This window comes from Passer montanus, unplaced genomic scaffold (genome assembly GCF_014805655.1).
Source record: "Passer montanus isolate IOZ18808 unplaced genomic scaffold, ASM1480565v1 scaffold18, whole genome shotgun sequence".
NCBI classification, from domain to species: Eukaryota; Metazoa; Chordata; class Aves; order Passeriformes; family Passeridae; genus Passer; species Passer montanus.
Window position 1 is genome coordinate 10,886,179 of NW_024365381.1, and position 26,481 is coordinate 10,912,659.

General features: G+C 39.6%; 1 protein-coding gene across 2 annotated transcripts; it reads left to right on the plus strand.

The window, feature by feature from the left end:
- Window positions 1-1,480: 1,480 nt before the first annotated feature.
- Window positions 1,481-26,099, plus strand: VPS39 (VPS39 subunit of HOPS complex). 2 transcript variants are annotated; one of them, XM_039705160.1, is made up of 26 exons: window positions 1,481-1,643; window positions 3,340-3,405; window positions 4,166-4,192; window positions 4,652-4,716; window positions 5,533-5,575; window positions 6,533-6,627; window positions 7,849-7,947; window positions 8,690-8,782; window positions 10,261-10,444; window positions 10,946-11,066; window positions 11,422-11,542; window positions 12,436-12,565; window positions 13,723-13,865; window positions 14,707-14,850; window positions 15,626-15,767; window positions 16,017-16,103; window positions 18,059-18,132; window positions 18,712-18,810; window positions 19,033-19,150; window positions 19,611-19,739; window positions 20,202-20,304; window positions 21,250-21,295; window positions 21,624-21,773; window positions 21,928-22,062; window positions 22,601-22,692; window positions 23,961-26,099. In XM_039705160.1, exons 1-26 carry the CDS (start codon window positions 1,571-1,573, stop codon window positions 24,034-24,036), a joined length of 2,655 nt encoding a protein of 884 aa, XP_039561094.1. In that variant the 5' UTR covers window positions 1,481-1,570; the 3' UTR covers window positions 24,037-26,099. The 2 variants fall into 2 exon arrangements, with proteins under 2 accessions (XP_039561094.1, XP_039561095.1); XM_039705161.1 differs by lacking the exon at window positions 4,166-4,192.
- The last annotated feature ends 382 nt before the right edge of the window (window positions 26,100-26,481 follow it).

The following is a 26,481-nucleotide window of genomic DNA, read 5'->3' on the forward strand; positions in this document are numbered from 1 at the left end:
TAAAAAAAAGTAAGTGTCTGACAGGAGTATTCTAGTGTTCTTGTTCCTGATTAGTACTGCATGGATTTGTTTGTTTATGTGTAAGAAGTAGCTGTTGGAATTGTAGCATATATTTGTGGCATATACCATACAGAAAACTGGAAACACAGTGAAGAAAATTATGTTGACCAGCTTTTCGTTAGGGTGACAAGATGTCCCTGTTAGGAACTCCAAAGGAGGGACTGAGTAAGAGATCACATGCCCTGGTAAAGAAATGCAAGAGGCTTGATAGGCACAGACTGAGTCAGGATCATAAGACCTTGGGAAGGTTATGTTTATCTTATTCTGCAGATGTAGGGGTGTGTGAGTTTGTGGGCTTTATTTATCCTCGTGTTTGTTTTATATGGCATTTTATGTTGTATGCTACGTTATAAAGACTGAAGAAGGTAATGCTCCACAAATCATTTGCTCTCTGGACTCCAAAATGTGAAGTCATTGTTACCCAGTGTTACTGAAACATTTCCTTTCACTAATCGGTGCCGTGTCCCTTTTCCTTTTGTAGGGATCCTTGATTAAAAAAAGACTATGCTATGGCTCAAGCTATATGCCTGAGCCATAACACCTTTGGAGATTTGCAGTTTTGCTGTCTGTGAGGAGGAATCTGACTCAGCACAGTTTTGTGCTTTAGCACAAACAAAATGTTCATTCCTGAGCAGGAAAGAAATTGGATGCAAGAATGCTGTGCTTGTTTTCCCTTTCCTGTGCTTTGATCTTCCAGCACAGAGCATCCTCAGTCCCTGTTTTCTAAAAGTGGTCTCTGTTGGTAAAGATGCTTGGAGAATCTAGTACCACCTTCTTTTTGAGTTTGGTTTAGTTTCTAGGCCAGTGATTGTGAACGTTGCACCTCTCCAAGACAAATGTAAATGAAACCGTGGCCAGTTCTGCAAGGGGCAAACTAACAAGAAAGATTTCCTCCTGGAGACTGAAATTCACTGGCCAAGTTCATAGGATAAGTTCATAAAAGCAAAGCTTATGACCTCGAAAAATAGATATGTGCTTGTAAGATACGCCTCGTTGTTCTCATCTGGTTATGCAGATCAATTTTTGCAGTCGCATCCCGGCTGACTTTCCTATTTTCTATGGTTTATGGTAGCCAACAGCAACCGGACACCCTCCCACATTTTGGGAAGACGAATGTTTCCTACAGCCTGTCCCCTTTTCGGGCTGTATGAAGATGCCCAAGGGCTATGTCAGGGTCCCCTCGGTGCCGTGCCGACCCGCGTTTCCCGTTCGCGCCCGAGCCCCCGGGGCTGTTTGGTGCCGGCGCGGAGCCCCGTTTTTAGGGTTGGGACAGGGCGCCCTTCCTGGTGGAACGCCCCCGGACAGTGCCAGCACCCGTGAGGAGTCCGCGGGGTGCCGGAGGGACAATCGGGGCGAACCGAGCGCGGCGAGGCGAGCCGGCCGGTGCCGGGACAGGGGCGGTGCCGGGACAGGAGGGGCGGTGGCGCGGGAGCGCTTCCGTCGGGGCCGTGCCCGCCGGTGCCGCCTGTGCCTGGGCCGGGCGGCAGCCGGGGCCGGAGGAGCCGCCGCCATGCACGACGCCTTCGAGCATGTGCCCATCCTGGAGAAGCTGCCGCTGCAGATCGACTGCCTGGCGGCCTGGGGTGAGCCGGAGGGGCCGCGCCGCTGCCTGAGCCGCGCTGCTTCGCTCCGCTCCTCTCCTCCGGCCGGGGCAGCGTTCGCATGGCTGCCCTGCCCTGCCCTGCCCTGCGGCGGGCTGGCGGTGGCAGCGCCTCCCGCTCCGGCCGGCAGCAGCCTGAGTGGCCGCGGCCCTGCCGGCCCCGGGCCGGGCCGCCGGAGCCTCTCCTGGGTCCCCGAGCCTCTCCTGGGTCCCGGCGGTGCCGAGCGCCGCTCCCTGCCCTGCCCTGCCCTGCCCTGCCCTGCCCGGCCGCCCGCAGCCCGGCTCTGGAGAGGCTGCCGGGGCTGTAACCCTAGGCTGCCTACTTTATTGCTAGAAAAACATTCCTTGTGTTGTGACTTAAACTTGATTTGGAAGGCCAGTGCTGTGTTGAAGCCTTAGATTTCGGATAGGTTTGCACGTGTTAGTGGTACAAAATTGTGGGATTTATTTTTGGGCATACTTGAGAGTCAAGATTTTGGTCAGGTGACTGCACCAGCTGTCCTGGTGATTAAGCTTGATAAAGCTTTTCAGAGCTGTGAGCAGGTGCCATCAGATGTACTGCCATCATGCAAAATCAGCAATTTAAAAAGCTCAAAGCCCTATGAAATTGTGACCCCGATTAATTGTATTAAGAATTATATCCTGAATGATAATATTCCTGTTATACGTGGATTGTTTATGATGGAGTTATGTACTGGAGAGGATGTGAAGGTGGTTTATTCCTGCATTACAGCTTTTATCTTTTTTGCTCTTTGAAAGTGTTTATTTTGCTGAACTAGGAAAAAAAGCCTAAACATACAGACTTATAGCAGTATGGTTTTGTAAAAAAGATGTGTAGCTCTGTCTCTAGAATGTTTCTGCCAAGTAGTAGAAGAAAGGTCTTGCAGGAAATAAGATTTTATTAAAATGCAAATTCCTTCGGTGAAGAGGAAGTACTAGATGTAGAAGGAAATATTCATGTGTGCTGCTTTCTTGTATGATATTCAGTGATGAAGAAATTCAGTCATATTTCATGAGCCTGTAAAGATTTTATGCTTTTTGTATGGTGTAAATACTGTAAAGAGGATGAGTCTGAAACTCTGCCTTAGAGTTTGTATATAAAGGCCCTCTTTTATAAATCTGAAATGATTCTTGGTTGTCCAACCAAAGCTAAGCTAAGCTTAGGTTGTCCAACCTAAGCAAAGCTGCCCCACTCTCCCTCCAAACATAACTGACTATTTCAGAGGGACGTTTTAAAAACCTGACTTAAAAAAACTTAATCAAACACACATAAACTCGTTGTTTTTCTTTCTGGCAGTACTTCCCGTTATGTAGCATAGTTCCCCTCTGAGAGATAATAATGTCTGAGGAATAGTTTATTGCCTCTTTTGATGGCACACAAGATGCAATGGTTTGCTTCTTTACTTCTGGCTGAGCTAGTGGAATGTGATGGCCAAGCTGTTTATGCTGTTTTACTGCCTGCTCTTTGGCTATCCTCTCCTGAGGGTAGGAGACCTGTGTAGTCACTGCAGAAAGTTCTTTTTGGTGTTTGAAGCAAGTTTCCAAGTGTTCTGAGAAATGTAACATAGCCCCATAATAGGCACTGTGAAGAAAATTAACTCTACCCCAGGAAAACCAGCACAGCTGTGAAGGGCAGTTTTTGTTGTACTAATTAGACTTGTTTTCTCCTGTCTTTGTAGAGGAATGGCTCCTTGTTGGTACAAAACAAGGGCATCTTCTGCTTTACAGGATCAAGAAAGATGCAGGTAAGTTGATTTTAAGAATGGCACAAAAAAGTTGTTATTTTTATTTCCTGAACTTTTAGAGCTGTAATCATTTTAACACAAATGTGATTAATTGCTATAGATGGGATTAATTTCCTATGTAGAGTTTCACATATGTGGATTTTATTTCAGGTTTCTCTGTGTTTAAATTTATAGTAAGTGACTGTAATTTTTACGAATACAGTGTACAAATACGTGTAAAAGCAGTGCAGTGTGCGAGTTGCCAGAGTTTTGATGTGTGTCATCTTTTAATGACAGACTGGATTAGTGAGAGAGCAAATACATTCAGTGGGTCCATGAGCATCATGGATGGGGAAGAGGGATAAATACTAACTAGTTTTGTCAGGTATTTACTCTTTCCCTGCGTCTTTGACAGTCCTAAGTGCTCATAGTCTGTTCTAGGAATGCCACAAATAGAACTATTCTATTTTTGGTTTAGTTAAAATCAAATTTCTCTGAAGATGTTTGTATTTCATGTTACCTGCTATTATGTAGAAACTGATGTTTTTTAATGCAGTAATATTTTGTAGTATGGCACAGGAAAAAAAGCATCAAATGTAAATTTACAAGTTCTTCAGCTCTTGGAAAGATATTAATTTGTAGTTACTTGGATTCTAGAGACTGAATTCAGCTTCATTTTTCTGAAACTTTAGGTTGTCTGTCCAATTGGAACATGCTAGTCTTGAGTTGCTAGTCTTATCTCACATGGTAAATTTCTCCCCCTTTTTTGCATCAATGCCAGGAGAGGTTATGTCATCAGAAAGTGTCTGTAAGTCTTTCTCCCTAAAACTCCTTTTAAACCCTTGTGGTGTAGTGTTTATTCCTTGTCTATTTTGCGGTGATGTACATCCTAGCAATTAAATTTTCTGATATTTGAGTAGTGTGGATAAGATCTTTATGGGTATCTGTGTTTGTGGGTATCTCTGGGTTTCACATTACTTAGATATAATGCTTGTAATGTAAAACTTGGGCAAGGCAGAAATGTAACTACTGTTGAGGCCCTCAGCTGGGTACAAGAAGTGTAATTTACACTTTCACCTGACTGTGTAGAAGATCCTCTGGTGTATTTAGCTGTGATGTAAAAGTTAGCACAGATGTTTTAAAGTGTCATTCTTCCAGTGTTAAGTGACCAAGTTTGCTTTCATAATTATTTGTAATTTACTTAGTGTAAGATACACACAGTCATGAGCAGCTTCAGTTTACACACCCTCTTCAATCTTTCTGATAGGTTGCAACAGGTTTGAAGTGACACTGGAGAAATCCAACAAGAACTTCTCAAAGAAGATTCAACAGGTAGGAAATAACATCTTCGTGATGTGGAAACAGTTTCAGCCAATAAATGAAATATCAAATGTACATCTGCAATCTCTGCTGTGCTCCATCTTCTTGATGTGGGAACAGTTTTCAGCCAATAAATGAAATATCAAATGTACATCTGCAGTCTCTGCTGTGCTTAACAAAAAAATTTCCCAAAGCTAAAGATTTTCTTAGAGATGTAACAGCTAGATGTTTTTTTCCCACTCTTCCCATAACAGAATAAGCTTGGTTTGATTGCTAAAGCAGAAACCAAAGAATTGGAACTTGCAGTTTTATTTTTGGCTTCTGTTAGTGATAGTTGTTCTGACTGAGAATATTTGTAAAAATGATGGTAATACCTCAATAGACTGTAATGTATTATTTGACTCTCGGATGATATTCTACTTGAAATGTGGAGGTAAAATAACTGCCAGTCTTGCTGCCTTTTTTTTTTGAGAATTTGCACTCAATGATTATATTGATTTCAGGAGAAACACCTTAAAGATTATGGATCCTCTTTCAGAATGTAACACTCTGTATGCTCTAGAAGTATTTTTGTACTGGTAACATAACAATGTTACAGCTTTTTCGACCAGCTTAGGTTGCAAATACTATGTGCCAGCTTGTGAAAAGTTACACTGAAAACCTTTTTGAGTGTAACTGAAAACAGTTGCAATAGCTGAAGGAAGGTTGTTTATGGAAAACTGGCTTGCTGTTCTCATTATTTCGAGATTTTCTTAGACTATCTATACTCAAGCCTTGTTGAGACTTTTAGTTTATGAATGGAGTCACTAACAGCATTCTCCCTTTCAGATCCATGTTGTTTCTCAATTTAAAATTTTGGTCAGTCTATTAGGTAAGTGAAGAAAAGTGTTACATAATTAATGAGTTCTTCTAGATGCAGTTACTTGTCTGAATGTGGCAACCCTTTCCACACACCAACATAGTAGTCTGGCTGTTGAGAAGTCATTGTGTAGAGCTTACTTTGCATTTTGCAGAGGAAGCATTAAGCAGCATAGATTGAGAAGCAGCTTTGCCAGCTGGGAGAACAAAGCATTAATGCTGATCTGTGATTAGGAATGAAGGAGTACATTCATACTCTAAAGTGTCTGTAAAATACAGTTTGTGTTGGCCCCTGTATGTACCCGTATGTGCATGCATGCGTATGTGTTAGCACTGTGCGATAGGTACTAAATTTGCTTGGTGTATTAAACTTACCATTGATGTCTTCCACCAAATTCACTTTATATGCAGATGTGATCATTTAATGTCTTGTGGAAGATTTAAGTTTGCTTGGCTCTGGCTTGCTTTAACTTAAGATCTTCTAATGTCTTTTTTTGCTTATGTTACTACTCACCTCTTTATGATCTCCAAGTCCCAACTCCTCCAGCTCCAGTATTTGTAGATTTTTGCTGCTTGCATCCTCCTGCATACAAAACCAGTACCTTACATTTTCAGCTGTTCATTTTCCACTAATTTCAGGAGCCAATTCAAAATTATCTTTGTTCATGCAATCTTCCATCTTGAGCTTGCTCTGTTCTGCCTTCTACTCTGCCTTCCCCTGCTTGATTAGTAGTACCTTTCCTGTAGTTTTACCAGAGCTGATGTTAGTCTTTTCTGTATTTATTTTATTTGTATTGTATTTGCCTTAGCATTTTTCAACTTTTGGGAAAACACTTCTTTTCCTTTCTTGCATCTCGTAGTTTCACATGCTCTTTTTTATACAAACATAAAATACAGTAACTTGTTTGAATTAGCAATGACTCTACATGTATTAAATATGAAATAATGATTGGATTTTTGTTTAAAACAGAAAATAACATTTACGTCCATGACCTGTTGACATTTCAACAAATCACCACAATTTCAAAGGCAAAAGGTGCATCTCTCTTCACTTGTGATCTCCAGGTAAGGAGAGGAATACAGCTGCACAGATGTCCTTACTGGTTGTAATAGGGATTCCTTTTTCATATTGCTGTATAGATTAGGTTTGTTATTTTATTTGAAAATTTCTTGGGTACCAGTGCTTTTAAAAATTAGTACCTACTGCATTTGCTTAAGGCAACAGTTTTTAATTATTTTTCTTACTCTGCTTCTCAAGGTATTTTCCTGTGCCTGTTATGATTGTAGCTTTTGATACAGAACTTTTGATACAAGTGTTCAAGGCATTTTTGTCCTATATTAACTCGGACTCTTCTTTTTTGAAAGGTCCCCTTAATATAAAAGCAATTTCCTTTCCTTGCATTGCCAGTGTACTAGGTCATTGAGGTTTCCTTCTGCAAGCAATTCTATCAATGGGTTTTTTTACATTTTTGTTTCTCTTTATTGGCCCAGGGAATCCTGGAGCAGTTATGGTAGATTCAAGCCCTAAAATGGTTCTGTAAGGTGTAGCAGTGCTCTGTTCATTTGCTCTGGTTCATTAAGTGAGTAATTTCTATTCAAGTGAGTTTCTCAGCCTGCCCATATCGTTCAGACACCTTTTTCATAATTAGAAGAGATGGTGTAGTGCTCTTCATATTTTTTTTTTATCTTTTTGCCCCATGGGAGCTTAGTGTTAATATTTCTAGGAAGTACTTGGGGTTTTCTAGACATGAAAACGAATGTCTGTCTAAGCACCTTTACATCTGGTCATTGCAAAGAAGTGGCTTGTTTGTTGTGTGTCCAGGCACTTAACTTTCCTAGTATTTTGTGTCAAGAAACTTTTCCAACAGGTTAGAATATTAGATTATTAATGGTTTTATCTGTTAGTATAACACGTTCTTTGTTTTGTCCCATTTCCTCACCTCTCCTATACTGCATAGAGTTCCAGCTATTTATCCTAGTTTCAGGGTTGGACTTACAGCTGTCTACTTATCTTCTGTTTGTGTGTGCATATGCCTTTTGTGCTCTCTTATTTTTTTTAATTTCCTTTTTTTATTTAATCCCTGTCAAACTTTGTTTTTAAGTATCCTGTTATCTCCCCCGCCTTCTTTCTCCCTCTCCCATGCTTCCTTTTTTAGGGATGTCCTTCTGGCATGGATGCACACAGCTGCTCTTCAGCTTTGCTTCTAGCAGAGGCTTCTTTTGGCCTTGTCTTACCTTATTTCCTCTCTGTGAGTGCCCATGAGTTAGGTCTGTCTGTTTTCACAGCAATCAGATACAGGGGAAGAGGTGCTGAGGATGTGCGTGGCAGTCCGTAAGAAGCTCCAGCTTTATTTCTGGAAGGACAGGGAATTCCATGAACTCCAGGTGAGTTGTGTTCTTTCTGTGGCCACATGTTGCAGCAGGGAGGGTCATTGCTCTTCACTGCTTGCCATGCAGCCCCTGGTACTCAGAGGCACTGCTGCATTTCACAACATTGGCGGTTGGTTCTGCAGAGATTTAACAATAGAACAGCAGACAAGTGAAAATACATGTTTGAAATCACAATTAGGGGCATTAATACAGTTTCATAAGTTAAAATTAAAGTAAGGGCTGTGTCCTGTATATTAATGTTCTGGTTGTAGCACACTTTTAAGTACTTGACTTTTAAGTCAGTGAAATGTATAAGCATGTGTACCTTGCAAAAACATAGGAGTGGGTGCACTTCTACTTTGGGTATGTCACTTCTACTCTGAGTAAGTCATTTAGTGACGTGCTTTTGCAAGCATGTCACTAAGTCAGAAGATAGTTTCTGACAAGTGTAGAGAGCTGCAGTTGTGAATACTGGAATAAGAAAAAATAACTAATTGAAATGGGTAGAGGCTTTTTCAGCTACAATGCTCTACTACAAAATTTTTTACTAAAAATTATCAGTTAACTCAGAGCACACCTCTTTACTGTACATGAGTCTAGCCTTTTTGCTGAATACTGCCATTCCTTGAGCAGTAGGTGCTGGGCACAGGTGGTGGGGAATATGGTGTTGACAAGAGAGCAGCCTGTTACAGTCTGTGCTGCCAGTTTTGACTTTTGCTTTTCATTCATAGCAACCAGTTTAACCTGTTTTCCTCAGGGGGACTTCAGTGTACCTGATGTACCCAAGTCTATGGCCTGGTGTGAGAACTCCATCTGTGTAGGCTTCAAGAGGGACTATTACCTGATACGGGTAAGATGGGGCTGTGTAATAGTGTTTCAAGAAGATTTGGGTAGCAGCAGACACTATGGAGGCTGCTCCTGTGCTCAGGAATTTAGCTAACAGATTTATTGAAAACAGCATCTGTTACTTCTGCTATTTGTGGCTTTGGAAAGGGCAGTCTAAGCCTGTCCTTTTAAATGGATGTTTGTCAGGAAGTGATCTATGTGTTGCAGCAGACCAGTGTTTGCAGCTCTTGCAGAGAAAAGGAATTGGAGAAGATACATTTTGTTTTGGCAACAGTCTGTGTAAACTCAGTTTCCATTTTATTTAATATATTAAGAAATTAGATGAGCTCTAAAAGGACAAGGAAACCAAGAATAAATCATCTGGCACACAGTGAAGCTTACCCATTCTTTCATTTTTCACTCTCTAGTTGAACTGTTATTGTTTGAAAGCCTCTGAACTTACTGCTAATTTAATATTACAGTTTCCACTTAGACTTCATTTACAGCTGTAGTTTATTCTTTTTTCTGCCTTTACAATAGGCTTCTGCAGATATTATAGGAAAATAGGATGAAGATGAAGTGCACCACACGTGTACATGTATGTACTTGTGTGGCAACGCTGACCTGTAGTCAAAAGGAAAACCACACATCATTTTTACAGTCACTTGAAAATGATGCTGCTCACAAAAGTAGGGGTGCCTTTCTGCAGTGCTCTCCTAGATGTTGATTCCTGCCATTCCAGTGATAGGAGTAGTTCAGCTACTCAAACAACCAGGGTGGAGACCAAGTGTCCAAGTGTTTACTGTGGCTTGGCTCTGGTGCTCCACTAACGTGTCCTTGAACAGCTTCATTTCACTAAATAGGCAGGAAAAGGACACATGTTTTTGTGGTGGTGTTTTCTGGTGGCTAGCTGTTGAGTTATCAATTGCTTGAGCTGTAATGCAAGGGAAGCAGCAGGAATGTGTGGCTGAAGTTGGAGAAGGATTCTCTGTTTTGGTTGTTATATCAGCTCATGAATTTTTTGTGTGAGTTCAGTTCCCACTGTAGCTTGTTGCCAAAATAATGAGTGGTTAGGGCAGGGGAAAATGGCTAGGCAGGTTTCTAGGCTTTTAGTTAGTTGTTTTTTGTTTTTGTTTTTTTTTAATGTGGCAGTGCTTGCTCATGCCAGAATAAAACAGGGTTAAATTTTTGGCCTAAATGAAGGTTTTAGATACTTTAGATGATTTTGCTGCTGTGCTATAATGCATTTGATAAACTGGTGTGAATGATATGCTCAGCTACTATCATCATCTCAGACATAAAAGTAATAAGTTTTTATTTCAGAATGATGTATAAGCAGGATGAATTATGATATGCAGAAACTCTTTAACTTTGCACTTGTCCTGTTAGTGATTAGCCTGGGCTGCAAAATTTCTTTAGGGGTTTTTGCTTTAGTCTTATGGAGCTTTGATGAAAAGGCTATTGTGCAAAACACTTTTTTTAAAATGTTCTTTATTATTCTAGGTGGATGGAAAAGGATCCATCAAAGAACTGTTTCCCACAGGGAAGCAGCTGGAACCATTGGTAGCTCCTGTAGCAGATGGAAAAGTTGCAGTTGGCCAAGATGATCTAACAGTTGTGCTTAATGAAGAAGGGGTCTGTACTCAGAAATGTGCTTTGAATTGGACAGATATCCCTATAGCCATGGGTGAGAAGTAGCAGTTTGTTTTTGGTTTTGTTTAAGTTTACTTCTTTACTCTTGTGTATGTGATAAAATCACTATGTGTGCAGTATTGTGAAACCAGCTGGATTTGGAGTGTGACAGTTTCTACAGTATTCTAAGTTGTACTCTGAGGAAGATTTCATGCATTTGTTTTTGCTTCTTAGCCTTCTTTGCTTGTGGTCTGTGGGCCTCTCGTCTCATAAAATAGGTGTATTCCATATCTTTTATACAGGGACAGGGTCTGAAATGGAAGGTAGTGTGTTAAAGCACTGTAGATCTGGGTGCCTCAGAATTTCCTGATGGTGAAGGATGAGCCAAAGGCTTGGTAGCAAATTGCTGTCAGTGTCAGGCACTGAGTTTTGTCTTGAATATGTAAAAGGGGCACTTTTCAAAGGGATAAAAATCCAAGAGAAGCTTTAAGTCACAGCTTTTTCATGGAATGCTTGAGAACAGTGAACTGAAATGTTTCCCTTGTTTCATGAACAGAGCACCAGCCTCCCTACATCATTGCTGTTCTGCCCAGGTATGTGGAGATCCGCACGTTCGAGCCCCGGCTGCTGGTGCAGAGCATCGAGCTGCAGAGACCGCGCTTCATCACCTCTGGAGGGTACTGCTGGAGCTCACTGCTCTCAGGCTGCCTGGCTGCATGTAGCACGCTGAAAAACTGGGAGAAGAGCAGCTTTTCTGACTCTCACCTTAAGATGTAGCACTGAAGCCATCTGTTGGGTTTTTATGGAGATTGGTGGAGGCCGTAGCTTGAGGAGGAAAGGATAGAGTTGAGAGTCTTTAAAGAATTTGTGACACTGGAAATACAGTCTTCTTTCTGCTTTGCAGTAATGCTCCAGTTGCTCTCGGGTTGATGCATGTTTCTATTATTGGATTGGGATTCTTTTAGGATAGGGTATGTCTTCTTTCTGAACACTGAAATTCAAGAATTGACTTTTTTTTTGTTTTGTTTACAGCACAAACATTATATATGTGGCAAGTAATCACTTTGTTTGGAGGCTTATTCCGGTGTCCATAGCCACACAGATCCAGCAGCTTCTGCAGGACAAACAGTTTGAATTGGCTTTGCAGTTGGCAGTAAGTACTCAAAAACTTGAGTGAGCAGTGGGTGCAATTGTTCAGAAGTACACAAAGGGATATTTGCCACTGAGTCCACTAATCAGTCAGTATAACCTCCCAACTGTCCACTTTGCACAAACTGGTAAACTCTAGACTTTTTAAACTGAAGTTTTAGTTTTGTGCTGCCTTTATTCCATAGATATATTGTGGTGTAGATTTTGAGAAATTGTCTTGTATATGAAAGATTATTTCTCTTAGCTGTTTAATTTGCTACCGTCTCTTAGAATTTGAAATCACTTGGGCTTCAGAGTCTTCAGACAACTTGTAAACAGTGTATTTTGGAGTTGAGTTTTGTCACATGACCTTTTTTTGCATAATATTACTCCTGAAACAAAAATTTGATAGAGATGTTGATGCAGTATTTTAACACAGTGAGAGCAGTATAATCAAACATTGTTTGGTTTCTGGAAACTCCACTTAATTGCTGACTTGGGAAAAAAAAATGTGAAAAGGCAAATGGGTGAAGAGACATTTGCTGTGATGGACCAGGTGTAGAGGTAACCAGAGGTAGCTTCAGACCTTCCAGGTTATCTCAGTGACACAATAAGCATAGATAGGCACCAATTTTGAATTGCTGACTTGGAAAAAAAATGTGGAAAATGTGGAAAGGCAAAAGGGTAAAGAGACATTTGCTGTGATGGAGCAGGTGTAGAGGTAACCAGAGGTAGTTTCAGACCTTCCAGGTTATCTCAGTGACACAATAAGCATAGACAGGCACCAGCAGTGTTCACTTTGAGAGGTTATCTTTTTTTTTCCTACTTTCTCCACAGGATAATCCTCCTGTTAATTCTCTAGGGTGTTTCTCTCTCCTATAAACTCAGAGTTTTTAATATTTGTTAATTTGTATACAGGAAATGAAAGATGATTCGGATAGTGAGAAGCGACAGCAAATTCACCATATAAAGAACCTTTTTGCCTTCAACCTGTTCTGCCAGAAGCGTTTTGATGAATCCATGCAAGTTTTTGCCAAGCTTGGTACAGGTAAATGCTTGGTTGGCATTGAATCACTTCAGTTAGGGGGAATGAAGTCAAGCTCACTGGCTATTTTATGGGTTTTTTTGTTTGTTTTCTGTTTTGTTTTAGTTCACAACAGTGCTGTCTTGTGCAGATAGGTCCCCTGTGAACAGCAAATAACCTGGGCAGCTGTTTAGTTATTTTTTTGGTGGAGCTGGTGATTAAGTACTTAATTAACTACACAATTAAGTACAACTAAATACTTAATAAGCTACACTTAGTAAATTAAGTTAAATCAGGAGTTTGTCCTTTTTACAGAATATCTTTGTATTCTAGGGTATTTAAAGCATGCACAGCATGTGCCCAGACCCTTTGAAGTTGAATGTTTCAGCAGCTGCTAAAAGCCTACTTGTAGCTTGGAATGAAAAATAAGGAACATCTGTAGATTTGCAGAATCATTGGACTCAGATCAGGACCCTAAACCCTTGGTTTAGCCAAGGTACTGAAACCAGGAAGCTTCTCTGTGCTTTTGGAAGTCACAGTAGTCTCTGATACTAGGTCATACTAGGGCTGTTGGAAGAATGCTTGAAGACTGAGCTGTACTGTCGAATAGTGCTTAAGACTGAGATTCTTTTTGCTGGTGACAGAATTCTCATGTGCATTTAAACCTATAGCTTATTTTCATGGCACATAATTTTTACTTTGGAAAACTGCAGTGAAAGACAAGGGCTGAGAGCTCAAGGTATTTTGAGCTTGAATTGGAGGATAGTAATTTTGAATTTGCCTAAACTCTGTGAAAATGGATGTGTGTTAGTTTCAGATGTTGTTTCACAAGTGCAGTAAATCTACTCTTAAAACATTGTTCTAGAAATCCTGTCTTACTGTCAGAGAGGTTAATGCTAGGAATCTGCAAGAATAGCAGTAAGATTGTAATAATGGCTTGTCCTCCAAGTGTGCCAAGTGCACATGTTGGAAGTTCCTGTGCTTGGACTTTGAAACATGTTTTACTCTTGTTTCTTTTGTGTTGTTTTAGCTTCTTTAATGTAATGAGCAAATTTTATTTAGGCTCAAGAACCTTGTGGTTGTACAAGTAGACTACAGACTGCTCTGTTAGAAAGATATGCTTACTCTAAGTTTGCAAAAATAATATGAATGGTTACTAATACCAGTTATTTTTTGCATAGATCCCACTCATGTGATGGGTCTGTATCCTGACCTCCTGCCCACAGATTACAGGAAACAGCTACAGTATCCCAACCCCCTGCCAGGGCTCTCTGGGGCAGAGCTGGAGAAGGCACATTTAGCTCTGATAGACTACCTAACTCAAGTGAGTGCTCCTCTACCTGGTTTTAGAGCAGGCTTATTCAGTTCTAGCATGCTTTGTTAGCTTTGATGTGCAGGAAGCAGTACACCTAGTCCAGCTCTGTCATGCTAGCCTTAATGGGCTGTCTTCATGGCTGGAAAACAGGGCAGCAGCTCCTGAGTGAGCAGGGGAAGTGGAACACATGAGAGACCCCACAGATATGTGGAAAACATCACCTGTGTTTGGACAAAATTTCCTTATGCAGTGTATCTGACCAGGAGTCCAGTATTTTATTTCTAGTATCCTTCTGAAGAGGACTTGAGCACTTCATTTTTTTGGTTCAATGATTATTATTAAGGGCACTCTGTCCAGGAGATAGGTTGAGGGCATACAGTAAAAGTTGGAATAGGAATTAATGGGCCTTGTAAGTTTCTGCCCTCTTTATTTTGTCATAACTGGAACCTGAATTGTTTGGTTGCCATTCTTAGTAGAATAAAAGGATGCTTGTGCCTGAAGGAGGATAGCTTTTATGCCTAAGAGTGCAAAATCTAAATTGTTTTCCAGATGTTTCCTGACTAGTCTAAAATGTGTTCAGGTTAACAGCATTTCCTTCTGACAATTTTCTCCAGACTCTGGACATTTTGAAAAACTGTAAATATCCAAATCAAATATATACACCTGAATATGGTTGTAAAGTTTGTGTTGAATAATTTGTAACAATAAATTTTTTTGGGGAAACAGATGATTAAAACAAGTTATTAAATTGGCTTAATTTAGTCTTTGTAGTTGGTGGGTTATATATGCTGAGGTGAGACGTAGAAATCCATGGCCTTTTCCTGTTAAAATTTCATTTGATGTCCTGCAGAAAAGGAGTCAGCTAGTGAAGAAGCTGAATGATTCTGATCATCAGTCCAGTACCTCACCCCTCATGGAAGGAACACCCACGATCAAATCCAAAAAGAAGCTGTTACAGATCATTGATACCACCCTGTTAAAGTGTTACCTGCACGTGAGTTTCTGTCTGACCTAGAGGCTTTGCCATGGGAGCTCTGGTGGAATTTCAGAAGGAAACATTTAAGAAGAATAAGGAGCTACTTCAGAAATGCTCATACAACTGTCTGTCTTGGATCTAAAAATAATGTGTAAAATCTAAGTATTAATTAGTTTCCTCACTGGTCAGGAAGCAGTTTCAGGGAATGAGGCAGATGTGTCTGTTCCTGCTTGCTGCCTCTGTTGAAAGAACGTGGCTGTGGCTGTGTATTTTGAAGGTCTAATGAAGGCTTTTATTGCCTTATACTAGTAAACACAGGAAAGTATGATCTTGGCTATTTTGACGTTTTTCAAAGCCTGACCTCTGTTGTTGAAGGGGTGTAGCTTTGATGTGCTCTTTTCTTTCTGTCCTCAAAATTATGGAAATTAACATTGGCCTTACTGTAAGATATTGAACTGTCATTTCTTAGTTTTCTTATGCTCTGAGCCTTCCTTCCTCCCCTGCCCCCACTTCCAGCTTGTGTTTTGTACTGTACACTTGGAAGGTGCACTCCCAATGAAGTTAAAGTGCTCCCTTTTTTCTTGCAGACAAATGTAGCTCTGGTGGCACCTCTGCTACGTCTGGAGAACAATCACTGCCATATTGAGGAGAGGGACATTACTGTAAGATATTAAACTGTCATTTCTTATTTTTCTTATGCTCTGAGCCTTCCTTCCTTCCAGCTTGTGTTTTGTACTGTACACTTGGAAGGTGCACTCCCAATGAAGTTAAAGTGCTCCCTTTTTTCTTGCAGACAAATGTAGCTCTGGTGGCACCTCTGCTACGTCTGGAGAACAATCACTGCCATATTGAGGAGAGTGAGCACGTGCTAAAGAAGGCACACAAGTACAGTGAGCTGATAATACTGTATGAGAAAAAAGGTCTGCATGAGAAAGGTAATTATGAGGTTGGGAGAGGAGGAGGAGTAGAAGCATGTGTTCTTTGTGTTTTGACTTCAGTGAGCAGGCAGTATTCTGAAGAGGCTTTTTAAATTCATTTGATTAAATCTTTTTTCCTTTTACAATTTGGTCTGTATGTTCAAAACAAAACTTTGTTTTGCCTTCAGTAGCATAACAGGAAAAATGCAACTTTTTGTGGTTCATGTTGGAACTAGCATTTACAAAGGAATTATTTTCTTTTCAAAGCACTGCAGGTCCTGGTGGATCAGTCAAAGAAAGCCAACTCACCTTTGAAGGGTCATGAGAGGACAGTGCAATATTTGCAGCATTTGGGTGAGTGTGAAGAAGAGCAGTATTTCTCTGAGGTTTTTATTCTTGTTTGGCTTAGTGGTTATTCTACTGTTTGGCAGCTTTCTGGAGGCTATCAAGCTGCAATGGTATCCTTGTTATCTTGTTTGGTTTCTTGCATAATGCAGCCTTCAAGTATTAGCTCAAGGGATTCAAGTTTCATTGAAACTTAAATATGTTCTTGGAAAACATTCCTTACTTCTGATTAAAATATCCACTGGGAGAAAATGGGCCGCAGTAATTTGAATTTTCTTCTAGTGATGAAGAATGAAGTAGAAAATCATTCTGAGTGAAGTAGAAAATCTTCTTTAGTCTACTCTTTTCTATCAATTTCTGGGCATTTAATGCAATATTCTTAGGTAGTTCTCAAGTAATTACAAATTCCTCCAGGCTTGTAGCTATGGTCTTTTAAGTCATGTATTACTAATGGTATTTAATACTTGCCTTGTGTCAATAGAGTGAGCATTGTTTATTGCATCAAAGCAACTATTAACAGTGTGATTAGCCATCAACAATATGCTTTATTAGTGCACAGGAGAATTTGATATTTACTGAGGTGGTAGATAGTTTCCTGTGTTGCATTATTATTTTATCTTTCAAAATTGTTTTATACAGAATCTTTTCCTATTATAGCTCATGTTTAAATTAAGGATTTGTTACTGAGGAAGTTCAGAAATTCCCTGCCTGTGGCCTGTGGGAATCCCCATGCAGATGAATGTTATGTGCTGAGGGAACCAGTTGTTCTGTGGTGCAGTGTGGTGTTTTCCTTTACTATACTGATCAGTAAGCTTTGGTTGTTATTTAATGAGCTTCTCCTCTCCTCCTGATGTTCTCAGTGTTTTGAGTAGGTTTTTACTTCACATTTGATTTGTTTGGGATTTCAGCAAAGGCAGCTTGATCAGTGATTTGGCATGGAACTATTCTAATTAATGTCACACTTCTCTATAAGGAGTTAGACTCCTTGTTTTACATGAGAACTTGCTTCCATGACTTGTCCTGTCTTTTTTTAAAATTTTCTCTGTGAGGCTAGCATGCCCTGTAAATTCAGAAAGTTAATAGCGTTCAGCAAAATTCAGACCCACAAGTTTATTGCCATTTGCCAAGTCACACTTTTGTTACTGAAACTTTGAGATTGGCTCTTCTGGGAACTATGTAAATTGTTTTACTTCACAGTGCACATCATCTGCATTTTAAAATTTATTTTTTAAATTCTGCTAATATGAAGATGCTACTTGTTTTAAATATTGTGGGATGGAGAAAAGCAAACAATGACTGCCTTTTTATAGGGCTGCTTTAAGTTTATTTCTTGTATAGTTGTGTTATGTTGTTTGGGCAGCAAATGCCTCAATGATTCTGAGCAGGAAGGTGAGGGGAAAGTGTTGTTTTCCTAACATGTTTTATTAGTATTGTGAACCAAATTGTCCAAACTATGGTATTCTTTTTAAAGGGGCAAGTCCTACATTTTGCTGAAAGCTGGGAAGCTGTTACCTGTTGTGTATTTTCTATGCCAGTTGCTTCAGTACTATGATACTTTACTACTTGTTATAAAGTATTTGACCATTTAGAAGTCATTAGACTTACAGGCTGAAAGTGGACTGAAGGAAGGTACACAAGTGAAAAATTCACTGCCTCTCTACCCTAATTAAAACAAGTTGAAAGGGAAGACTTTTGGAATGTGATTAAGGCAACCAATCTTTGTTTTGGGCTGAATTCCTTATGTTTGGTGACACTTGGTATGAGTTAATTTTTGTTTGTGTTTGAAATAATGTTTGTGAAGCAGTGAAATTGTAGCTTTGGAATAAGTGATTTGCTTGACTTGAGCAACAACTGGATTCTTCATGTAAATTAAGCTTTGCTGGCTCTGAAAGCATCTGCTTGTGTTGTGAATAGACAGATATTTAGGATTTTAACATTGAGCACTGCTGCTTTTTGTATTCCAGGCACAGAGAACTTGCATTTGGTATTTTCCTACTCTGTCTGGGTGCTAAGAGATTTTCCTGAAGATGGACTGAAGGTTAGTGTGATTGAAAGAGGTACCTTGTTGTGACATTCTTAGTGCAGTATATGGAATTGGGATAACTCATTGTAAGAGCCTCATTAATGCTAAACCAAATTAAATACATAATTTTTATTTTCTGGATTCAGTAGTAATGTTAGCAGTAGATAAAGGAGGTCAGTCTTTCACTTTCTCTTACGCTTTTCCATTTTTGGAAGACCTTATATTATAATAAATAGCAAGGAACCTTTGATAGAACGTTTCATGTTATTGATGCCACACTTTTGTACAAGAGCCTAATTGAGTATTTAAATGTCAGGTGTTGATTTGCCTATGAAATTGACTCCCTGCATTTGGGAGGTGTTAGGCTCTGTAAGAGAAGAGTGTTCACTAGGGCAGAAGTGGGGATGTTTGTTAGTCTTTTCAGATGTGAAGTAACTTCTCAGTTCCTGAATAAGCTGCTCATATGTTTTTTTATACTTCTTGTTTACTCTTTGGACATGTGATGATATGCTGGGCTTCAGTGCCTCAGAGAAAAATATACTGTGGCACTTAAAAAAAGAAAATCACCAATCTGAATAGAATTTTATTTAACAGATATTTACAGAAGACCTCCCTGAAGTGGAAGCTTTGCCACGAGACAAAGTGCTCAGTTTCTTGATAGAAAACTTTAAAAGCTTGACTATTCCTTACCTGGTAAGAACACAATTTCTACTAGTGCATTTTACCTTCAGTACAAAATATTACCTGTAAGATCTTGGTTCTCCAGGAGCTGGAACCTGTTGGGCAAAGAAAACATAATTAAAATATGTGAAATCCTAAAGTCAAACTTGGTAAAGGCAAGCATGGAGCTGTTCCTTATAAAGAATTACTTCCCAGTGGAAGTGTCTACAGCTGAGCCTTAATGTGTATTTACAGGAACACATCATTCATGTCTGGGAAGAAACTGGTGCGGATTTCCACAACTGTCTGATCCAGCTGTACTGTGAGAAAGTGCAGGGCTTAATGAAAGAATATCTCAGTTCTTTCCCTGCAGGTATGTCTGGCCTTTTCTGCTGGGAGGACCAGTATGGGAGAGCACAGGGGAGCCTTCATATTCCATGTTGTAATCCTTCCCTGTTGAGATCCAGCACAAGATACCTTAGTGATGGAGGGAACTGGAAAACATGTGGCTTTGTAGGGCAGTCAAGTTTATTGCCTCTCAACAGATCTTTTAAGGGACCAAGCAGCACTTTGTTCATAATTGAGTTGAATGGCAGCTACTGCTCCCTGACTTCTGCATGTTAAGGGTAGGGGAGGGTTTTGAATAACTTGAGTATTGCTTTAACCAGCCATGTGATGTGTTTTTAGGAGCTGAAGTTAGTGATACATGACGGCTCCAACCCATGTAACAGTTCTATCACCATTTAGTTCCTCTTCGAAATTTATCTTCTAGTACAGACTAGTATAATGAGATAGTTGTAATAATTCAGCTAATGTTGTTTTCTTTCATATAGATAGAGCTCCAGTGCCTGCTGGGGAGGAAGGAGGAGACTTGGGGGATTACCGGAAAAAGCTGCTGCTTTTTCTGGAGAAGTCTAGCTGGTATGAACCTAGTCGACTTATTAGTGACTTCCCCTTTGATGGTGAGTTCTGTTTCTGTAGGTTAACTAAACCCTAGCTTATTGCATTGTACAGCAAAACTTCCTCACTTATCATAGTCGTGGTAACTAGAAATAGAGAAGATGGCTTTTTCTGTAGTTGAAGGCCACTGGTGTGTATACTAACTGTGTTTTTGCTGGCACAGTTGGGTTTACCAGTTTCTGCAGGATTCCTGTAACTGTTGACCTAAGACCTTGTGGCATCTCCCAGCTATTTAGCCTAACTTTGTGATGACCCTGATCAATAGATCTGAAGGTTGTTGTTTCTTAAGGTGACTTAAGAATTCATAAAAGGTTTCTGAGACTAGTGTGAAAGGTAGACTTACAGCGTCAGTGTAACTTATACTGTAGCCTGAGCAGAGATTAATGCTTCCTTCTATTGATCTGGTCACTAATTTTGTCATTTCTCTGTGTAGCTGTTGATTTAATCCTTCATGCTGTCACTAGGTCTCCTAGAAGAACGTGCTCTGCTCTTGGGTCGAATGGGGAAGCATGAGCAAGCTCTGTTTATTTATGTTCATATTCTGAAGGACACCAACATGGCTGAAAAGTAAGGATTTCTTTATTTTATATCTTTTGCATTTTTGCAAGGCTTATTTTGCTGACTGCTGTGTGGATAGGATGTGTAGTGAAATGTTGCTGTACGTGGTGCATGAACATTGTAAGTCTTCAGGATCTTCTGTGTTTTCACATTTTATTGACCTTGAAGCTCTTCTGGGTGTCTGTTTATTACAGATGCTGCTGCTGTCCCCTTGAGGTTTGCCTTTTCATGCTCTTCTATCCTTGTGCTTTAGAGCAATATGACCATTGTCAATGAGTTACTACTTTTCACCTGTCCTTGTTCTGTGATCTTGTGTCTTGTTTTGCTTCCTTTCTGTTTGGAGAGATGTTCACTAGCCCACATTAAAAAGAATCCTTGTTAGTGAAGATATAGCATTTTTCTATGTGTTTTGTGTCAGGGAACCTCCTGAGTGAATCAGAAGTACTCAGGTAAAAATAGAATTACCCAGCACTGGCAGGTATATCTGAACACTGGGACCTGTTCAACATAGTTGCTTTTAAAGCTATTTTCAGCAAATGCTTGTTAGAGGGCATTCATCCCTGGTATGCAGTGTACACTAATGAACAGCTTCTTTTTGTGATTCAGATACACTAATTAGATGTATATACACATAGGTTTTTATGCTGTAATGTGTTGATTTGGGATATCTTTCCTCCCCTTTTTTTCTTACATATCTAAATTCAATTTGGCTTCTGCATTAAGGCTTTTTAAGTTGGTTGGAAGTGGGAGACTTGAACAAAACTTTGCTTCTCTGAGCATTGTTATGCTGAGTAAATGGGGTAATCCTGGTTAGTTTGTGTGAATTGATCTGAATCAGATGTACAGTCACTTAACTTGGATAACTTGAATAGTAATTAAATGTTAATTTCTGTAAACTGATTCTTTGGATCCTGTAACCGTTTCTGTATTTGTCTTAATTCTTCTCTGTTCTAGCTACTGCCATAAACATTATGACAGAAACAAAGATGGCAACAAAGATGTAAGTAGCTTCTTGTTCAGTAAGGAAGTAGGCTATTCATACCTTGTTCAAGACTTGAAAGTTCTTGCTCTGTATAGACTTTTTCAGGGTTTGTGTAGTGTATGACAACCTATGTATAATCTCTTGGGAATTCCTAGATGATTGTGAGGTGTTTTTTGTTGAGAATGTTACTGTATCATTGGATTTGAGCCTACGTTAAGAGCTGTTTAGATGAGCAGTACAGAATTTTGGATGGCATAGATATAGCTTAGTACCACTGCTGGGTTTTACCAGCACTCAGCTGTGGATGTGTGCAGCAGTTTTAGAACTTCCCTTGTGTGTGCTGCAGGTGTATCTGTCCCTGCTGCGCATGTATCTCTCCCCACCCAGTGTTCATTGCCTGGGACCCATTAAGATGGAGGTGCTGGAGCCTCAAGCCAATCTGCAGGCTGCTCTGCAGGTTTTGGAACTGCACCACAGCAAACTGGATACCACTAAGGTAAGTCAGACCTGTAAGTACTCTGTACTGTTGGCAGGAGTACCTGCAGAAGGTACTGGAGTAGGCAAGTGACTGGAATGTGTCAATCTAAATGTGTCAGTTTCTATTCTGTTTTGATCTCTGCTCCTTTTTAACTTTTTCTAACTTGTTTCAGGCAATAAACCTACTCCCAGCAAATACACAGATTAGTGAGATTCGCATCTTCTTAGAGAAAGTACTTGAAGAAAATGCTCAGAAGAAAAGATTTAATCAAGTGCTCAAGAACCTTCTCCATGCAGAGTTTCTGAGGGTAAGCATCCACCACCTGTTAATTATTGGAATAATGTTTTAAAATACATTCAATATTGAAATTTACTGTTTCTTACTGGGGATGGGTGTCCTCTAGATGGTGCTGTAATGCACCTGAAATTAAATTTTTTGCAGGAGATGGTGTGTACATTCATTTTGGTTTGGGTGAGGTGTTTGTCTTGGCTCACTGTGCTGTGGTGTGCACTGCAGAATCATCTTAGACAGCGTGGACTGGATTTCCTTCAAATGAAGTGAGCCAGGGGAAGCAGTTCAATTGTCCACCTTAACACTCCTTTAGTGGTTGAATGCCTTAGGCTGTGGACCAAGGTGAAAGTAAAACCCTGTGATTGATACAGTGTGGGGTTTGGGTGTTCAGTACCACCTGCTCTGCTCCACAGCTGCTTCTGTGCTGCACAACTTGGTAATGTGGGTACAGCCACTGACAATTAAATGCTGTGATGGTTTCATCAGACCAAGTTTCATCAGACCAAGGCCTGGCATTGCTTGTTGAGCAGCTTGGGTTTTTTATCCTTCTTTAGGTCCAGGAGGAGCGGATCTTGCATCAGCAAGTGAAGTGCATAATTACAGAGGAGAAGGTGTGCACTGTTTGTAAAAAGAAGATAGGTAACAGGTGAGAGAGCTGGGTAAACTGAATCAAATATTAATCTGGTACACTTAAACTAAGAATGTTGGAAAACTGAATGTATGTATAGCCAGCAGTATGAGGAAGCCATTTGAAGAGTATTTGAATTACCAATTACATTCATTAGCTGAATGGTTAGGAATTACTTTGACCAAAGCTTTGGTCAGTGAATTTGCTGCAGGAGTTTAATCCTCCATTCAGCAAAGTATAAAACCCCTTCAGAAACTCCCAAGAGTTCTTACTTCACAACTCTAGAAGGCATAAAATTGGTCCTCATACTGAATTTTGAAAACTTTGTAAGAACACTGCCTTTCTAAGAACCTGCCTGATAACTAGAATTGAGGAGGATGATACAAAGAATTTGAAGCTAAGATACATATGTAGTTTTCTATATCTGATGGCTCTATGGCTCCCTGACTGATTTATGTTTTGTAGCCTACACACAATAGGATGTTTAAAAGTATAACTAATTTGCTTGATGATTTGGATGCCAGTGACCCTGAGATGAGCTCAGTTGATTAGAGCATGGTGCTGATAACACCAGGTTTGTGAGTTCAATCACTGTACTGGCTGTTTACTTAAGAGTTGGACTCTTATCCTTGTGGGTCCCTTCCTACTCAGAATATTCTGTGAATCTGTGAACTTTTCTTCTACCATTCCTCGTAGCTAATATGAAATGAAAATTTTATTTGCACTTTTTTTTGGTCCTTTCAGCTGGAGGGAAGTGCTACATGATTCAGTCATTATTTTCTTTTTTATGGGAGCCTTTCTGAGATATGAGTAGCATTAACAATGATAGGGAAAGGTTCTTTTCCCAAAAGATTTTAATAAACATCTGTCTAAATTTTGCTACGCATATTAAATTTTTTGTTCTTAACATGCAGCACGTAGCATCAGAATTGAAATTTGCATATGCAAAATTGTTTTGGTTGTCTAGAATTTTTCTGGTGCTGTTAAGTTCAGCAAGGTTTTGAAGGACAAGCATATCTCTCAGTCTTTAACTTGTTATCAGTGACTTCCAAGTAAAATGTGCCTGCAGAAATGAAAATAGATTTTAAAAACCTCCAAGCAAACCTCTTAGAATATCCATAGACTTCATTTGTCTGTTATTTCTTTAATATGTTCAGGCTATAGTTTAAAAAAGTGTCACTATCATGTGTCTGTCTCTGATTCTGTCCAACTTGGATGCTCTTGTTTGAATACGGAAAACAATGTTTGTCTTGACAGCTGATGGTTGTGTTTTGTTCTCTTTGCAGCGCATTTGCTCGATACCCTAATGCCATAGTTGTGCATTATTTCTGCTCCAAAGAAGTCAACACACTGGACACCTGACCTTGCCATGGTCAATAATCCCAACATTCATACGAAATTCAGTACTGATGACTAAAGAAGTTGTGTCTGAGATTTTTGAGGCTTGTTGCTAGGTTCTCTGACACTGGGTAGAAATAATTTGTATCTGTGGACTGACTGTACCTACCCAGCAATACTGATTTACTAGAAAATTACTTTAACCATGTTGTTACAGTGCTGGCAACTGCACCGAACCTCCCAGTCCTCAGATGAAGAATAGAAACTGATTTTTGTAGTGAGTTTTGTAACACTCCAGCCTTGCAAATGAACTCTTAGACAACGTTGGACTTTCACCACAAATCACGTTTTACAATAAAATGTACTTTCTTAGGGTGGCAATGTTGTGATTTGGCCTTGTATGTAAGTATTTATTCAAAAAAGGAAAATTCCCTGCAAGTCTTTGCAGCCATATCAGCATTGCATGGAGATCACCAGGTGTTTCTATAGAGGAGGCTTCTGTGTCTGTTTCTAGACTTAGGAAGTGTAACTTATATTTCAGCAACAGAAATTGTTTAAGTGCTGGCCAAAGGACTCTCTATTGATGTTCAGTGGTTTTGCCTGACCTTCTGGTAAGTTTTTTCACAGGAGATAAACAGACAAATGATTGATACCACTAAGAAGCTTTATTTTCCTTTTTGTTTTAGTTTGAGAGCTGTAAATTGAATTAACTTGTGTGTTGTTTGCACTGGCTGTGTTCACTCTTAGTGTGAGTGGAAGCTCAGAGACTGTTGGAAGAAGTTCACATCTGCACTCAAAGGAAAAAATAAAGAACGCCCTGTAAAGCAATTTCTGGAAGGAGTGGACTCTAGTTACTGCTTGAGCTTCTGGACTGTGCTTGAGACTTTTGTATATAAATTCTGTAGTCTCTGGTTCACTTTCCAACATGGAAGTAAAATCCAGACTGTTTCAACATCTGTGTATTTGAAATGCTCTAGAACTGCATTCTGTTTAGGCTGGTACTGTTCTTAAATTACTCTTGGGCCAGAAGTCTTAACACAAGAACTAAGTTGTCCATAGTCACTCTAGACTACAATATTTTTGTCTAACTTATTTTTTCAGAAACATTAATCAGTAGCAGATTGGTATGAGGGACAAAATGTTTGTTGCAGAAAGAATCTGTGGAGTGGTAATGAAAAGGGAGCAGTAGCAAATAACCCAATGGAGGGACTGTTTGACTCCCAACATCCTGGTCTAGCAATACTTACAAATAAATCATTATTAAGTGGTGTGGAGCATGACATGTAACTACCATGTATGACATCTTAAAGAACAAGCTGATGAATAAATCTGGTCTGCCTAAAGTGTAGTTGAACCTCAGTTAACATCATAGGTTTACTTAAATCATGTGAGTTTTTTTAGGAACAGATCTGCTGTAGGCTGAAAAGGGTCCTAATTCACTTTCATTTGCCAGTGTTAAGAGTTTCCCTTGATAACTGTTTTTTCCTTGTTCATATGTGTTTGTATTTATTGTTCATGCATTCTTCTGGGTTTCTTAGTCCAGTGTTTTGCTTGGATGTCTTGGGCAGTATTGCTATTGAATACTTTCTGCAGAGGCTGGATAGAGGGAATCTGTGGTGTTAATGTTTTTAAACTTGTATTTCTTCTGTTTGAAGAAGAGAGCCTAAAAGTACTTACACTAGATTTGCACATGCTGTATAGATCTCTCTATGCTAGTTCAGGTACAGAGGGAAGATGGGTTGGGAGAGTTGTGTTTACAGGTCGTAGAGAATGAAGAGAGGGTTTTAAAAAGACCCTGCATTCTTTGTGTACAGATATAACAATGCTTCTCTGATTTGTACCTTATGTCTAGTACTGGTAGTATGATTTTTATTTGCCTTCATTGTCTGTTACCAGGATCTTCATTGTGCACTTACTTACAAGACTAAAGTTGTGCCTCTGTTCATCTCCACTGCATACCTTTTACAGAGATGTGGCTTGTGCTGTATTTTTTTTTTTTTTGTTGGTTCATACAATGTGCTTTGGGTTTGCCAACCATACAGCAGGTTTATCTAAAGCAATAGGTTGTAATAAATATCGTGAACCAGTGTCTGTTTCAGTCATTGTGCAGTTAAACTTCTCTGGGCTGATGTAGATTTTATTTTTATTCGTATATTAGACCTCATTTTCTCTTGAAAGTCAGACCCAATGCAGTATCTCAGTATTCCCCTTGCTTTAGTATGTGCAAATCAAGTGTGGCAATTCTCAATGTAGGTTTTTAAATCTACAAGTTTATACATGCTTGTGAATGTTCTCAATTTTACTAAAACCACTTTTGAATTATCTCTTCGAATAATGTTTTTGCAAGTCTTACACCATTATACCATTAAATACGTACTTTCTAGAGAACACTAAAATTACTGACAAATTTTTTCTTTGAGTGGTGTTGCACTATTTTGTGCTGGGGAGGGATGTTGAGCTCTGTGTGAC